The following is a 15,655-nucleotide window of genomic DNA, read 5'->3' on the forward strand; positions in this document are numbered from 1 at the left end:
GGCGTGGCCTCGCGGCGCCAATGGGCGGGCAGAAGTGCGCGCGTGCGCAGGGCGCCGCCGCGGGGGGCGGGGCCGGGAAAGCGCTGCGAGGACGGGGGCTGGCGAGGCCCAGGCGGGAGCGCTGCGCGTCCCGGAGCGCTGGCCGCGGGCGTCGCGCGGGTGAGTGAGGCCGGGGCCCGCCGGCCGGAATGCGGCCTCCGAGGCCCGTGGCCGGACCCTGCGGGAGCAGGCCGGTGGGGTGGCTGCCAGGGGTCCGCAGCAGGGCGGGGTTCCGGCGGCTCTTGGGGGGTCGGGGCCTGGGCTCGGGTCTCCGGCTGCGGCAGCCTGGCTGCGGGCTCGGCCCGGCCCCTCGGGAAGGACTGCCGGCTGGAGCAGAGCCGCGCTCCGGGCAGCTGCGCCCGGCACGGAGAAGCCCGGCGGGTCCGGCCGGTGCAGGTCTCCGCCTGGGGGTGACCCTGCGCGCGGCCTGGGGCGCTGCTCGCCCCCGCTGGCGCCCCGGCCCCTCGGGGCACACGGGCAGGTCCTGTCCGGCCGGGCCAGCCGGGCTGGACTGCGCGGGGGCTGGAGGCGGGAGAGCCGGCTTCTCCTGTATTCCCTGCCTGGTCAGGGCAGCGCCGCCCGCCGCCCCCTCCCCCGTGCCCATTGTCCTGTCACCCCCTCCCACCCACGTCCCCGCTGCTCCAGCCCCGGATCCTCTGCTCGGGCTGCCGTCATCTCTCCGGGAGTACTTTCGTCGCCCCCTGCCCGGTTCCCTGCATCCTTTCTTGCTTCTCTTAGCTTGTGAAGCACGAGAGTGCATGTGTCCCAAATGTGATCTAGACACCAGGCCTCTCTGCCCTGTTCCCTTCCTACCTTCTGTGGATTCCCACAGAGCGCATCCGAGCTCTTAAATGGGCCTTGCATGACTGGCCTGTTCATGAGCTGTTTTCTTTTGACTTTAACTCCTCTCTCCACTACACCGTGTCTTAAACCAAATGTAGGTTTTTTTGACTATCCTCCTGTGTTGAACCAAGTTCCTTCTAGGCTTACGTGTTACATTATGTGCCCTCAGTCTGAGATACTATCCTTTAGTTGACAATATTCTCCCCACCCTTCATGTCTTACTCCAGGTATGTGTTGGCGCTTCTGTACTACCCTGTGGTGTCTGTCGTTTTCTCTTTTCCACCAGGCTGTAGTCAGTGTGAGAAGAACCTGTCTGGGTTACTAGCCTCTCCTCAATTGTCTTGTGTTGTGCCAGGCTGTTAGTATGTCTAAATGAAGCATGGCAACACCTCCCAAAAGAATAGATCAATTTATTAAATGCCTGATTTTTCAGAACCAAAGCTCAGCTTCAACCCAGGTTGGCCTAGGAACTTGTTTTTTTTTTTCTTATCTTCAGTCCAGGATCTTGAGAGTTGGGGTGGGCTAGTGCCTGGCAGAATTTTTCTTTGCATTGGCTCTGGTGCAGGATGTCTGGATGTTGGTGAGGGCAGTTGCTTTGAGTTTGAATTCTTAACTGAGTGCCCCAACAAGGGTGAAAAGCTGCTAACAGCTGTTGCGGTCCTTAGGAGAGGAAGGCTGCCTCCAAACTCTTACGTGCTGGTAGAACTAACAACACAATGAGAGGGAAGGGTGGGTCAGGCCTAACCACTGGTGGGAGGGCTCCAAGGGAAAGTTACTATTTCACTTAGGCCAAATCTTCTGCGATAAGGAACAACCAAGACTTTCTGTCTAAATTCAGTTTTGGAGGCAAAATGCCCCAGGTCAGCTCAGCACTTTGTGATAAATTCAGTAGGTTAAAGAGAGAGAAAAAAAAGTAAGTTCCAGTCTTCACAGAGGGAGGTAAAGAGAAAAACAGAAAAGAACAATGCCAGGCCATATGTTAAAGACAAAAGAGTGTGAGAGGCTGCAGACAGAGGTCAGACATCAGACGAGGGAACAGTTGATTTTGGCTAAAAGAATCTTGAGATGACAGTTGAAGTGGGCCTGGAAGGAAGAGAGGATGGGCAGATCAAAACAGTGGGACTGGGAGAGGCTGCTGGAACAGTGAAGGGAACCCCAGTTACAGCCCAGGCACTGTGGGGGACCTAGGGACTATAGTCCCCCACTTCCCTCCCAGGACTGAGGCTTTTCCTTGTGAAAAAGATGTCTCAAAGCAAGGGTGTGTTCTGAAGTCTCTTTCAGAAATCCCTCTTTGCATTTTTTTTCCCAGTGTGACTTTTACAGTTTCTCCTAGGGTTTATCTGGGGGTTATGTTTGCACATGACCTTGAGCTAACTAGTTGGTTGTGGATGATGCAACTTGTTCTTTGGGTAAAAAGAGTTGCTTGTTTCCTTTTGAATGTGGCAGTTTAATGTGTTGGGTGGCAATCAGGTTCCCTATTCTCATTGCAGTTCTTAGGGGTGGGGAAGGGGAGTTTCTCCTCTTTTATAGATTTGACTTTTGTTCTTACTTTCTCTCTCTTTAACAACAACAACAACAGGAATCAAAATGGGACACTTTCAAAATCTTTGCTCTTGGCCTTTATTCCTGGAAGACGGATTAATTTGGTCCTAATCACTTGGTAGCTTTTTTGGTGGTATTTGACTAGAACCCCCCCCCCTTTATACACCCCAGTTTCATGTAGTAAGTTTCCAACTACAAATGGTACAGTGGGTTCATTGATCCCTCATTGGATCGATAAGATTTATTTATGCATAGAAGAACTGGGGTGTAGGGCAGAGGTGCAGGGGGTGAGAGGATTCACCAGAGACAGAATGAGGAACAGAACAGGCAGATGTACTGAAATACACTGCTGAGGGGAGCAGCAGGCCGAAACAGCAAAGGTCTGATGTGCCATGTGGGTTAGCTCCCTGGCTGGGGATTTAACTCATGCTGCAGTGGTGATAGCAATGAGACTTAACCCTTACACCACCAGGGAGGCCCCTAAAAAAGTAGTTTTATCCTCATTTACATTGACATCAAAACTTATTGGCAGATCTATAAGGTGGTAATCCTCCCACCTCTCACCCCAAGAAATATGGTATACAAACTGAAAAGCATCAATGTCTGCCAGGCACTTTACTCACTGCTGGGCGTGTCGATCAGTCCCTGACCTCACAAAGCTCAGTCCAGCTTTTTGAGGACCTACAGGTAAGCCTTGTTTAAGATCATGTTCATAGCTGGCGGCAGTGATGAACTGAGCACGTGGAAGCATATGGGAAGAACACCTAAGCCAGACTTGGTATACTAGTTTGGTAGGTGCATCAGGAATTGATTTCTCTCTCTGGTCCTTCCTGTCTGTGAACTCTAAGATATGTGGCCTGAATAAGCTGCTGTGCTCTCACCTGGGCGGTTACTGCTGAGCGTAACTTAAGATCTTGCTTTCTGGTAACAGATATGGTTCAATGGCCTCTTCTGGGACTGACTGAACACTTTCATTTGGAGAAATTGCAAGTGTAATTTTGGGCTATTCTTAAACTATTTTCTAGCGGTAAGAATGAACTGGAAGCCCATTTTTTGCTCCATCCATATTGTATTAGAACAATTACGGGATAAAGTACATTATGTACATATTTGGGGGGGGAAGTATTTATAGTAGAGATTTTAAAAGCATTAGTAAAGTAAAACAAATCAAAATCATTCCTAATCTTTTGAGTCATAAAATAATCATTGTTTCCAGGTATTGTTCTGTGTGAAATATATATATGCGTTGTTTTCTTTTACAAAAGTGAATGAGACTTTTGCAACCTGCTCTTTTTCATTTGACATATATTAAACATATTTTCCTATTATTGACACATTGTATTATGATACCCCTATTCAGTGGTAAGAGTAGACACTATTTTTTAGCACCTGGAAGTTACACACCCAGTGACTATTGTCTCCTTAGGAGGGGCTGTGGGAGATGATACTGCTGATAGGCAAAATGGGTTTGGGAAATTTTCCTAAATGTGGTAGGCCTTCTCTTAGGACTTCCCCTCAGAACTTTTTCGGATGGCTGAAAGCAGCTGCCATACCTTTACTTCCCAGCCTCAGATGCAGAGAGTAGAGAGATTGTAGCTCCAGACCTGAGCTCTGTGTGTAGAGTGTGTATGACCAGTATCTTATGTTTTCTTTTTGCTGCTCTAGGTTTATGGCTGTGGCTACAGCTCACCCCTTAGAAATTACTGACTGTTGTTAGCCAGCAGAATCTGCTGTGCCTTTTGAGAAGTAAATGTGTAAGTCAGGAATAAGTCTGTATAAGTCTCCTAGCTTGTCCTTCACTTTCTGTAGGCCCCAGGAAGGACCAGGACTTTCAGTTTAGCAAACAGTAAATGCCTACCTGAGCCTTGGTGGGGAATACTGATGAGAACAAAACACCCCCTGGCTTCAGGAAACCTGCTGTGTAGCTGACTGTCTTGTTGATGACCACAATTCATGGTCTAGCCAGAGCCTGGGAGTACCTAATGGAGTCTTAATTTTTACGTAACTCTCCTTTCCTATCTTCTTTCATAGTAGTTACTTTATTTATCTCTCTCACAGCCCTGGGAGATGAAGGAGGCCAAGTTAACTTCCTGTTCTGCATGCGGGCCTTGATCTAACCTGCCTCATCGCTTCCCTTAAGCTCCCCTGGACTATTGCTCCTACCTATAGTGTTGCTGCACTAAAACCTTCCATAATGCTGCCAGATGAACCATTCTGAAACCAAACTTTGATTTCCTTCATGAATCTTCAGTGGCTCCTCATTTATCCTTAGGAAACATCAGCTTCATTGGCCTAGCGTGCAAAGCCACGTCTGGGTCAGCCTGCTCAACCATTGCAGCCTTCTGTCTGCTGTTCGCTGTTCTGTGTACTTCATACCCTCTAGGGTCCAGCCTGACTACACCCCTTGAGTTTTCTTTCCCACTTATCTGTCCCTGCCATGTTGTTCCCATCATAACCCTCGTCCTTCAGACCCTGCACATATATAGCACATACATCTGTCAAGGCCCAGCTGAAGTGTCCCCATGTCTGTCAATCACCGTTCTCTGATTTTCAAGAGAAAATGGAGGAAATGTCTTTCTTTGAACTCTCAGAGGGTTTTAGCTTTCTTCAGCACACCTCACTTCCTGTTTTTTTTAATTTATTAGTGCTCTTGACAGAAATATTTTTCACCAAACTATGTTTCTTATAGGCAGGAATAGTCTCCTAATCCTTTAAGTGCTCCTGAGTCGCTTGGCGTTAGAAGGTGCTTCAGAAAATGTGGATCTGCCCATTTGAGTGCTAGGAACCTGGGGTGTCCAAGGTCATCCCACACTCTGCTAACAGAGTTGGCCTTGGGCCTATTTTAACGTGTTGTGTACCTCAAGTTTCCCAGGGACTCACTGTGGCAAGTCTGGAAAGAATCTTAGCACCGATATGCTCACCTTTATGTTCTATCCCCCACCCCCACCCCCAGGTACCAGTGACCATGAGATCTCTGCGGCTGCTCAGAACCCCCTTCCTATGTGGCCTGCTCTGGGCCTTTTGTGTTCCAGGTGCCAGGGCTGAGGAGCCCAGGGCCAGCATCTCCCATCCCGGTGGCATCGGCCTGGATAAGAACACAGTGCACGACCAAGAGTATGTATTCAATTTGGACTGTGGTCCAGAGCCCCCAACACCCACAGCTGCAGCTTCCCTTCTGTTTGTGTGACTCCTTGATATTTTCCAAGGATGGTATTTATTCCTTATAGCCACCTGTAAGTCAGATAGGCTTTTCATCATCATAGCACAGAAGGATGATCTTGGAATAATGGTGTGCCTGAAGTAATTCAGTCTCTTTCCACCAGAGAGAAAGAGAGAGAGAGAGAGAGAGAGAGAGAGAGAGAGAGAGACATACACACACACATACACACACGGCAGAATCCAGAACAGAGCTGAGGTTTGACTTTGACCTTTTTCTTTTTTGTATTGGCACATTCAAACATTGAATCGTTTGTTGCAACTTTGTTCCTGGGACACCTAGCTTCACATATTTGTTATCCTTGAATTACTTTTAAAAATGGAATTTTTAATTCATAACGTCCTAAAGTGTTATAACAACATTCTAATAATAAAGAGGAAAAAGCATTCATCATCCTCCAAGGCCAGCATAACAGACAAACTGTGTGATCTTTTTTCCCCTCTGTTCCTTTTATGCCCCTGCCTATACCTGTCATCCTTGGTGTGGCCTACCACTGCTTGATTGTTTTTCTGGAAAGGCTAAACATTAAGATCTTGAACTTGAGAAAAAAAAAAAAAAGATCTTGAACTTCTCAGTCCTCAAGGTTTCAGCATGATCTTGGTGTCACTACCATGTGGTCTGAGTCCAACTATTGGTTTTTAGGCATATCATGGAGCATCTAGAAGGTGTCATCAACAAACCAGAGGCAGAGATGTCCCCACAAGAACTGCAGCTCCATTATTTCAAAATGCATGATTATGACGGCAATAATTTGCTTGACGGCCTAGAACTCTCCACAGCCATCACTCATGTTCATAAGGAGGTAGGTCAGGTGTGGCTCAGTGGGAAGCCTCTTGGAAAGGTTTCTGTTTGTTAATTCAGTCCCCGATCTTGACCTGTATGGTCCTTACATAACAATATTGCTACTTCCTTTCTGTTCACCACTCCATTTGGCTTGTTTTTCTGCTCATCATTCCATTCGACCCTTCTCACAAGGGGTGACCTGCTAAGCAGGAGCCCCAAGCCCTTGTATCTTTAAAAGGTGCTCCAAAAATTTCTGCTGCAGACCAGAGTTTGAGAACCAGCACTTAAAAGATAGACCATATTCAAAAATGCAAAGCAAGGGAGAAGTTAGTTATTTAGAGAAGAATGGTGAATCAGGGGACCAAGGGATGAGGGACTTGGAAGTAATTGAGGGTTTATATGACATTGTTCAGTGCTCTGTAGTTTACAGATCCCTTTCAAGTAAGAGATCTTGCTTGATCTTTTTTTTTTTTTTTAAGATTTATTTGTTTATGCATACAAGAGCTGGGACACAGGCCAGAGATGTGGGGGCTGACAGGATTCACCAGAGACAGAGTGGGGAACAGAACAGGCAGACTAACTGAAATACACTGCTGGGGGGAGCAGCGGGTGAGGAAGGAGAGGTCTGCTTCACCATGTGGGTTGCTGCTTGTTGGGCCAGGGATTGAACTCATGCTGCAGATTGCTTCATAGTGCAGTGCTTAACCCCTTGCACCACCAGGGAGACCCCTTGTTTGATCTTTGCAGCAGTCAGTGAGTAGATGGGTAAGTGTTGTTACTACCTCCACTTTAGAGGTAAGGAAACAAACCAAAATCTTCTGTCTTACACTCTGCCACACAGAAGTCTGTAGAGAGGAAGAGAAGCACAGTTTTCAAGGCAGTGAACTCTCATTGGCTGCCAAGAGAGCAGGTTTTGGTTTGCTTTGAAGGCAGTGGGAAGTGCATTTGGGTTTGCGGCAGAATGGCATGACTGGTATAGTGTTTCAGGGAGATCCTTTGCTGTCAGAAGCAGTGTGATGGATGTATGGAGAGCCAGGTGTCAGGTAGAGGCACTGGAATCTCCTAGCAGGTGGTGGTAGGACAGGAAAGGGTGGGTGTGGGAGAGGTGGCAAAGGAAGAAGCAGCCAAGTATGTGAAGAGCATTAGCTCAGTGAGCCCTGCTGCACCTGCTTCTGGAACTGGGGAAATGCTTTTCTTTCAGTGATCCTGACAGGTTCTACGGGTCATCATTGCCGTCTTCCTCTTGTTCTGACCGCAAGGTGGGGACCAGCGCCACTGTTTCCTCCTGTCAGGGCAAATTGTGTCCAGAGCTGATCCTCTGGAGGGCTTGAGCTGTGAGCGTTTCTCTAGGATAGGTTTGCGGGTGGTGGACTCTATGAAACTCAGATGTTAAGCTGTTATGAAGCAAGTAAGCCAGCACCACTTTAGTTGAATCTTTCTTTTAACTGGCAAAGAATTTCTAAATTGGGTGAGTTTATATCTGTCATATGGGAATGGATTCCTAGAAGTAGCCATGTACTACATTGGAGGTTTGGCCACATGAGAATGGACCTTTTGGACATTAGCCAAGTACTTCCAGTGAAATTTACAACTCATCATTGTCTAATTTATATTTTGTAGGAAGGGAGTGAACATGCCCCACCGATGAGTGAAGATGAACTGGTTAAGTTAATAGATGGTGTTTTGAGAGACGATGACAAGAACAATGATGGATACATCGACTATGCCGAATTTGCAAAATCACTACAGTAGAGATATCTGGCCATCTCCTAGTTACATGCCAATGTGACCCATTATAATGTGATTCAGTAGTACAAAATGTCTCATTTCCAATTACTGCTATAGTAATTTGGTAAACACCTGTAGCAGTTTGTTACACTGGGCTAAGAGAAATCAAGGGAAATAGAAGGGAAATGGGACACAGTCCCCACATACTGTTAAATCTCTTATTGGACGAGGACTTGATGAAAAAAATCCTTTCAAGAATATTGGATAATTGGAGCCGAGTACTCAGGAACTTGACTGTAGAGTATTGCTAGTCTCTTGTTTTTAATTCATGCTGCCTGAAAAGTCAGACATGTTTTGCCAAGTGGGCATACTTTTCAGTAACGGTGGAAGAATGAGATGAATGCCAAATGCTTCCCCTGGTGAGCCCTGTCTCTTTAGGTAAATGTGGTCAGTATTCTGCAAAGTTCTCCTGGCCTAAGTGATTACTTGTGGGCAAGTGAGTGTTTACTAGGCAATTTCAAAGCCACAGCCTAAGAAGGATGTCAGCTGTTGAGTTGAGCTAGCTGCAGAGTCTGAGCTTCTATATCTTCTGGCACTTTGGAAATGATACACCACTGACCTAAGTGATTAACCTTTTTCAGTGTTTTATAAAACTACTGCCACATCCATATGCTTTATTTCTTTAATCAAGTATGTAGTATACTATATACCTTATTCCTTATGCTTGATTTCATCTTTAGTTTGGGAGAGACCTTGAATTTAGATGTGTTATCCAATCAGTAACAAATATTTTAGCCTCCTTAATGCTTATATTTAACTTTTGTTTCTAGGGTTTCGTTTTTGCAGTTTAGAAGCTATTAGGAACATAAAGATTTTAACCCTTCTGCTTCATATGGAGGTGAAACTACTGGCTGGTCTAGCCTAAGTGAGAAATGGAAAGATCACTCGCCAAGCACAGTGATTAACTGGATGCAAATTACATTTAGAAGGAATGTTGTTTAAATCACCTCTTTTGACCTGATTATGTGAATTCTTTCCAATTAGAAAAAGCCTAAAAACTCTCAGTGGTGTGAATCTAAGTAGTAGTTGAAAAGGAGAAGCAACAGCAAATGCCATTGGGCTTATTGGATGGGATGGATTTTCTGTGATAGAAAGTCTGTGGGAAAAGTAACTGCATAAAATTTGCTGTAAGATGTATAGAGACTTATTTTCTTTATTAAAAGTATTCTTATAAGAAAACGTGTATTTGTAAAAATGGTTTCCTGTGTCAAGTATTTGTGCAATCAGAGCTGAATTATAAACTATTCTTGTAATACCAGTTATTTTGAAAGATTTATATATGAATTCTGGGTGTATGACCAATAAAATTGATGTAACCAAATAAAGAGCAATTGATATATATTATCTACCTTGGCTACTTTTATCACAAGAAGGGTTTTATTAAATACAGATGTTTATATGTGCCTACTTCCTGATCCTGTTCTTATTGTCAGGTGGGTTCCAGTATTCAAAGTCACTTTCCCCTTTTAGCATTTTTCCTTCTCAGTGAAATCACTTTTTGGACCTTTTTTTTCTGGCCAAGTTCAGAGTATAACAGCATTCTCTACCTTAGGGAAATATAGTGTTTTCTTGATGAGTCTTGTGCCTAATTTTTGTCAGAAAATGTAATTAGATACTGTTATTGAAGGCATCCCAAGTTCAAGTAAAAAGCAGTCTCCTGGCTTTTTGGAAATGACATATTTTGTTCTACTAGCTGGAAAGCAGGAGGGAAGGAGGTTGCCATTACCATCCCTCCCTGCCCCACCCCCAAGATTCCTGTACTAGACCTACATCCAGTGCTGCCATTCTGGATGCATTCGTGAGTGGCCTCACGTTGGAGGACTCTCATACTGTTCGTGCAGACAAGAAGGGAGCTGGGGAGGGAGAGAAGCAGGTCCACAGGGTCAGAGGAGAGAACACACAGGAACCTGGGCCTGGAGCTCCACCCCGAACTGTTGTTGAAGAGACTCCCCTCCCCTTCCTGCCGGGCGTGGACAGTCAGAACTCTCTCTCCACTGGCCCCAGATAACAAGGCCACTCTCACCGCGGTGTCAGTGGAGACCGTGTGAAGAACCCGAACTCCCATCTGCACCCAGCAGTAGTGAGAAATCCCTGGCCTGGGTCTCTGGAAGCCAAGTGGACAGTCTGGGCTTCTCTCTCCATGGGTCTGCAGTGGGGAGCAGGGCCCTTCCTCTGCTGGAATGATGTCCTAGAAAACCAGCTAAGACAGTAAATAAGGTCCAATCTCATTGCATAAGAATGTTCAGGTCCGTCAATTAACTCATCATACCAAGAACCAGAAAGATCTCAAAGACAAAAAAGAGATGGGATACCAGATTTTTTTGGTTAGATATCTGTATTATCTTAGATAATTGGATATGCTAGAATTATCTGACAAAGATTTTATTTTTTTTTTTTTAATAGAGGCATGTTTTATTTATTTATTTGTTTGTTTGTTCTGTTTATACATGCACTGGGTACAGTCAGAAGCGCGGGAGGGTGAGAGAATTCACCAGAGCCAGAGCGGGGAGCAGAGCAGGCAGAAGGACCGAAGTACACTGCTGAGGGGAGCAGCGGGCAGCAGAAGAGGTCTGCGCGCCATGTGGGACCCTCCTCCGGTGGCCGGGGAGCAGCCAGGGATCGAACCGGCGCCGCAGAGGCCGCAGTCAGCATCGCAACCCAGCGCTCAACCACTGCGCCACCGGGGAGGCCCCTGACAAAGATTTTAAAGCAGTCGTGATAAATACTTCAATAATTACAAACCTGCATTGAAGCAAATGAAAAATCCAAAGGTCAGCAAAGAAACAGAAGATGTGATAAAGAACCAAATGCAAAATCAAGTCCTGAAAAACATAGTAACTGAACTGTAAACCTCAGTGATAGGTGAACAGTAGAATGGAGGGGACAGAGGTAAAAAAATCAATGACCTGGAAGATGGCACAATGCTACCTGATCTGACCTTAGAGAAGAGACTAGGGGAGTGGGGGAGTGCATGGAGCCATAGGGACCTGTGGGACTCATAGAAAATCTAACTCCTTCTTCACAGTCCCAGAAGAAAAGGAAGAAGCAGCTGGGACTGAAAAAGTACTCAGAGATCTCCAGATCTTCCATGTTGTATGTCTCTCTTTGTATAGGCTCCTTGAAATGGCAAAATTACAGAAATGGAGAACAGATTAGTGGCTGCCAAGAATTAAGGCAGGGCCAGGCACAGCAGGGAGGCAGGTGTGACTATAAAGGCAGCAAGTCTTCTGTCTCTTGACTCTACTGTATCAGTGGTTGAGACATTGCATTATGGGTTTGGAAGATGCCACCATTGGGGAACTGGGTCAAAGACACACAGGGTCTCTTTCTTATTTCTTAAAACTGCTTGTGAATCCACAATGATCTCAGAAGAAAGTTTAATTAAAAAAAAAAAAAACAGTGTTGAAAGACATGGTCTTTTCAACTCAACAATGGCAATTTTAAACTTGGGACCTTGGGGACAGAGTTAGAATGGGCCCATTGGTTGGGGTTGGAGTCCCAAGGACTGTACTGGCTGTGCTCACAATTAGAGCCTTCTTTCAGAGGCTTTCAGAGAATTTGCTTTGCTCTGCCAGAATCGAAAGGAAACATCGGCACTGGGCATTTTCTGTCCGTGAATGTCTAATTGCCTTCCCACTGGGTGGCTGGGGAAGGACACACAGGTCACGCTAAAAGGCCCAGGCAAAAAGGCCCGCTCAGGGAGGGCAGAGAAAGTTTGAGGAGGTCTTGTACCCCAGTGGAGACAGGGTATGTGGGCTGGTCTAGGTGGCTGGGTCCCACAGACTGAAGCAGGCCGAGAGTGTCCCTTGCCCCCAGCTATGGGTACAGTCAAAGGCAAGTGGAATGAAGGTCAGTCTTTTGTGTTCATAGAGGCTTTGAGTCTTGTTAAATGAAAATTTGCCTGAACTAAAAATATTTTCAGCCATGTGAATTTTAATATGAAATAGGTCTCGGGTTCTATCCATAGGACATAGGGGACTATTTGCAGGACATAGGGGAAGTCACAGGACACTGCCCATGTTTACATGTTGGCAAAGCTGGGCCCTGCTTCCCCAGTAAGCCCTGTATGGGAATTTCTCCGTGGGCTCGCTTTTAATGAAGTGCAAAGACGTCCATCCCTTCACTGGGAAGGCCTCTCGCATTCCACCCCATGGGCACCTGTCTTTTCTCTGAGCCTCCAGAACATTTTGTGTGCATGGGATCCTCTTACAGAATGTTTTCACATACATAAATTGAAGAAATAAAAAATTTCAAAGAAGCCAATGGCATTGAGATAAAGGTATCAGAATAATTTAAAGGGTGAGCAATTTAATGATTTATGTGCATCTTAGATAACATCAATATGACCTAGCAGCAGGCCTAATAACCGTGTGATTTCAAAGGAGTGATGAGTCAATGACCTGAGATACCCACAGCAATTGTACTGTACTAGGAAACTATTTTATAATTTCTACAAATGAAGAAATCACAATTTCCACTAATATCATCTCAGTGTGTTGCCTAATTTATAATTGAACAAAATGCTAAATTTCAGTTTGAGTTCATAAAAAATGAAGATGTAATTTTTTTCCCACCCAGGTTCAGAAATCCCTGGAGGTATATACAGGAAGGGAGGATGGAGCTGAGGTTAAGAACCCTTGCCCTAGAGAGCACATGGTCAGTAAGTAACATGTAATAGGATCATTATAATCAACAAAAGAATAAGTGTTTTTAAAAATGTGAGCCAAGTAGTTGTGTATTAAAATAAGATCCTAGTCCCCTTTACTCTTCAGCCTGTTCTCTGCCCCAGGCTCTCCTCCACCCCAGCTCCAGGGCATGGCAGGGCTTGGGCCCAGAAGGAACATCAACCAGCTTTTGTTGGCACTCTGTCTGTAATGACTCTTTGAGGGCCAACAACTTAAGCTTCTGAGATTTTAACTATCAATCCTGATTATTGAAGCCCTGGGATCTCTGTATACAAAATTCATTAATTTTGCATGTACACCACTAGATGGCAGCAGTGTCTCATAGAATGTTCTTCCCCAGCTATGGGTAGCGCATTCAGCGGCCAGTTTTTTTTAGAGTTTTATTTAGATCCTGGAAAACCCAAGCTCAAGCTCCCTTCTCACCTCCCTCACCTTAAAAGTTATTTTTTTTCTCTTTAAAGTTATTTATTTTTATTGAGGTAATGTTGGTTTACAACACCGTACATGTTCTAAGAGTACATGTTCACAACTCTTCAAATGAACGTCACCACACCACAAGGAGGTGGGTTTCCCAGAGTCATTGTTGCTTTACTTTGTTCCTCCAGCAGGAGGCCATGCGGAGTGGGTGGAAGAGTGTAGACTCTCCAAGGTCACACACAAAATGATTGACTGGCATACACAGAGAATTGCACTCCTAGCATTCACTGAGTACCTACTATGTGTCGGACATAATGCTATGCTTTACGGACATGGATCCCCTTCACAGGTGTGTGGCTGTGTACTGAGAGTGAAGAGAGAGAAGCTATGGTCTTTGGGTGAATGGACCAAGGTTCCAAGTTGCAGCTGAGGGAGAACCAGCGCTGATATGCAGTCATCTCTCCCTGGGTTCTTCCTTCCACTTGGAAAATTTAAGTTACAACAGACACTATGATTTCAGTGAAGCTAAAATATGTCCATGAACTCAAACTGAAATTTTGCATTCATGCAAACATGAAATCAGCAGTTGTGATGTTGTTGAAGAGTGATGGTCTATACAAACTGCTCTGTCATTGAGCTCGTGTATCATTTCAAAAAAGCATTAACAATATTTCCTAATGAGGGGGTCTCCCTGGAGGTGCAGGGGTTAAGTCTCAGCCCTATCACCATTGTGGCCTGAGTGCGATCCCCAGCCAGGGAGCAGCAGACCTCTCCTGTCTTGCCTGCTGCTCCCCTCAGCAGTGTATTTCAGTGGATCCACCTGTTCTGCTCCCCACTTGGTCTCTGGTGAATCCTCTCACCCCCCACACCTCTCACCTATACCTCAGTTTTTGTATGCATAAATAAAAATAAATCTAAAAATTTTTTTTTCTAATGACGCTATTAAGGCGCATACCTGAAATTAGTCCCCAAACCTATTGCACAGACGAGCCAGCTTTAATGAGAGACTGTATTGTAGATTGTGTTTGGCTGACTGAAATTGGCAGGAACACAGAGCATTTCCACACGGGGTCCATTGCTTGGTTTGCTTCAAGGTGGAACAAAAGCCTTCTAGTCTTTAAATCTAAGAGGCAGGTGGGCTGACATCAAATGCTTCCATGTACGCCAGAGCAGCAAAGCCAGATCACATGGTGCCTTTAATTGGATGGGATTTCCCTTCTCTCCTAGCCGTCCCTTACAAAGGCAAAATGAAGGCTTCACTTGTCATTTCTCCCTGTATCAAAGAGCCTCTGGGAAACCCACATGCAAAACACACACACACACTCACATACCACCCCTCTCCCTAGCACACCCTAAAAACAACAAAGCATTCAAAAATTCAAACACGAGTCAGAACCTGATGAGGGGAAAAAAAAAAAAAAAAACACTCAGACTGAGCTACTTTGGGGGGACTCTCCTGTAGCGGTGGAGGCAGCAGTGGGGCCATCGACTCGCAGACTGAATCTGCCAAAGCAGTCTGTGCTGAGACTTTGGGGAAGGTATCCAGGCCTTATTAACTTCTGTGTTACCATGATTTCTTTTCCTCATTCAAGTACCTTCTGAAAAATCCCCACTTGGCTGTAGCTGATCTAAGGAAAAAGGCTGTCCCCCTACACACTCTCATTGGGATGGCTTTCCAGGGGACCCAGGCCACCCCAGATAAGTGGGGTGGGGCTGGAAAGGCCAGGGAATTGATCGGAACTGGAAAGCAGGGAAGATAGAGAGAGCAGTCCCTGAGGGGTGCATGCCTGCTCCCCATAGCTTACATTCTGACATTAATTCTTGAGGTTTGATTTCAGCAAGCCCTGCAGACGTTACCAAAACTGAGAAAATCTCCTGCCACCATTTTCTTCAAAAAGTCTGGGATAGCAGAAACCATAACAGAGGTGAGAAAATTTCACTTTAACAAGTGGCATCTTTTTGTAACACACCAGAGAGGAATCAAACTGGCTTATTTATTGTCAAGTCTCGGGGAGCAGACTGAGGTGGTGGTGTTCTACAGCTGGAATTGGGGAGCATTTCTGAACATGCCCAAGGAGCTGGTGGTGGGCTGCAGCCAGGAGTCTCAGACCAGACCAATCCTTATGACTCACGTGGCCTCAGTTACCTCCTCTGTAAAGGGCAGGTGAACTGGTGCCTATGAAGGCTTGCCATGGACACTACATGTACAGGATCGGGGGGCAGCTTCTAAATGAGGCAGGAACCACAACTTTTATGTCCTCCCTCCTACTTCCCCTCTCTCCCACCCATTCTCATCACAGCAGAGCCTCTATGTAGAGCCCCTGTGGGTGGGGGAGTGGGT

General features: G+C 45.8%; 1 protein-coding gene across 1 annotated transcript; it reads left to right on the forward strand.

The window, feature by feature from the left end:
- Positions 1 to 689: 689 nt before the first annotated feature.
- Positions 690 to 9,635, forward strand: MCFD2 (multiple coagulation factor deficiency 2, ER cargo receptor complex subunit). The gene is made up of 4 exons (XM_037528105.2): positions 690 to 976; positions 5,378 to 5,538; positions 6,284 to 6,443; positions 8,045 to 9,635. The coding sequence occupies exons 1-4, from the start codon at positions 902 to 904 to the stop codon at positions 8,174 to 8,176; spliced, it is 528 nt and encodes a 175-aa protein (XP_037384002.1). The 5' UTR covers positions 690 to 901; the 3' UTR covers positions 8,177 to 9,635.
- Positions 9,636 to 15,655: the final 6,020 nt, after the last annotated feature.

This window comes from Talpa occidentalis, unplaced genomic scaffold, assembly GCF_014898055.3.
Source record: "Talpa occidentalis isolate TD23 unplaced genomic scaffold, MPIMG_talOcc4v2.1 talOcc4.5, whole genome shotgun sequence".
Classification (NCBI taxonomy): Eukaryota; Metazoa; Chordata; class Mammalia; order Eulipotyphla; family Talpidae; genus Talpa; species Talpa occidentalis.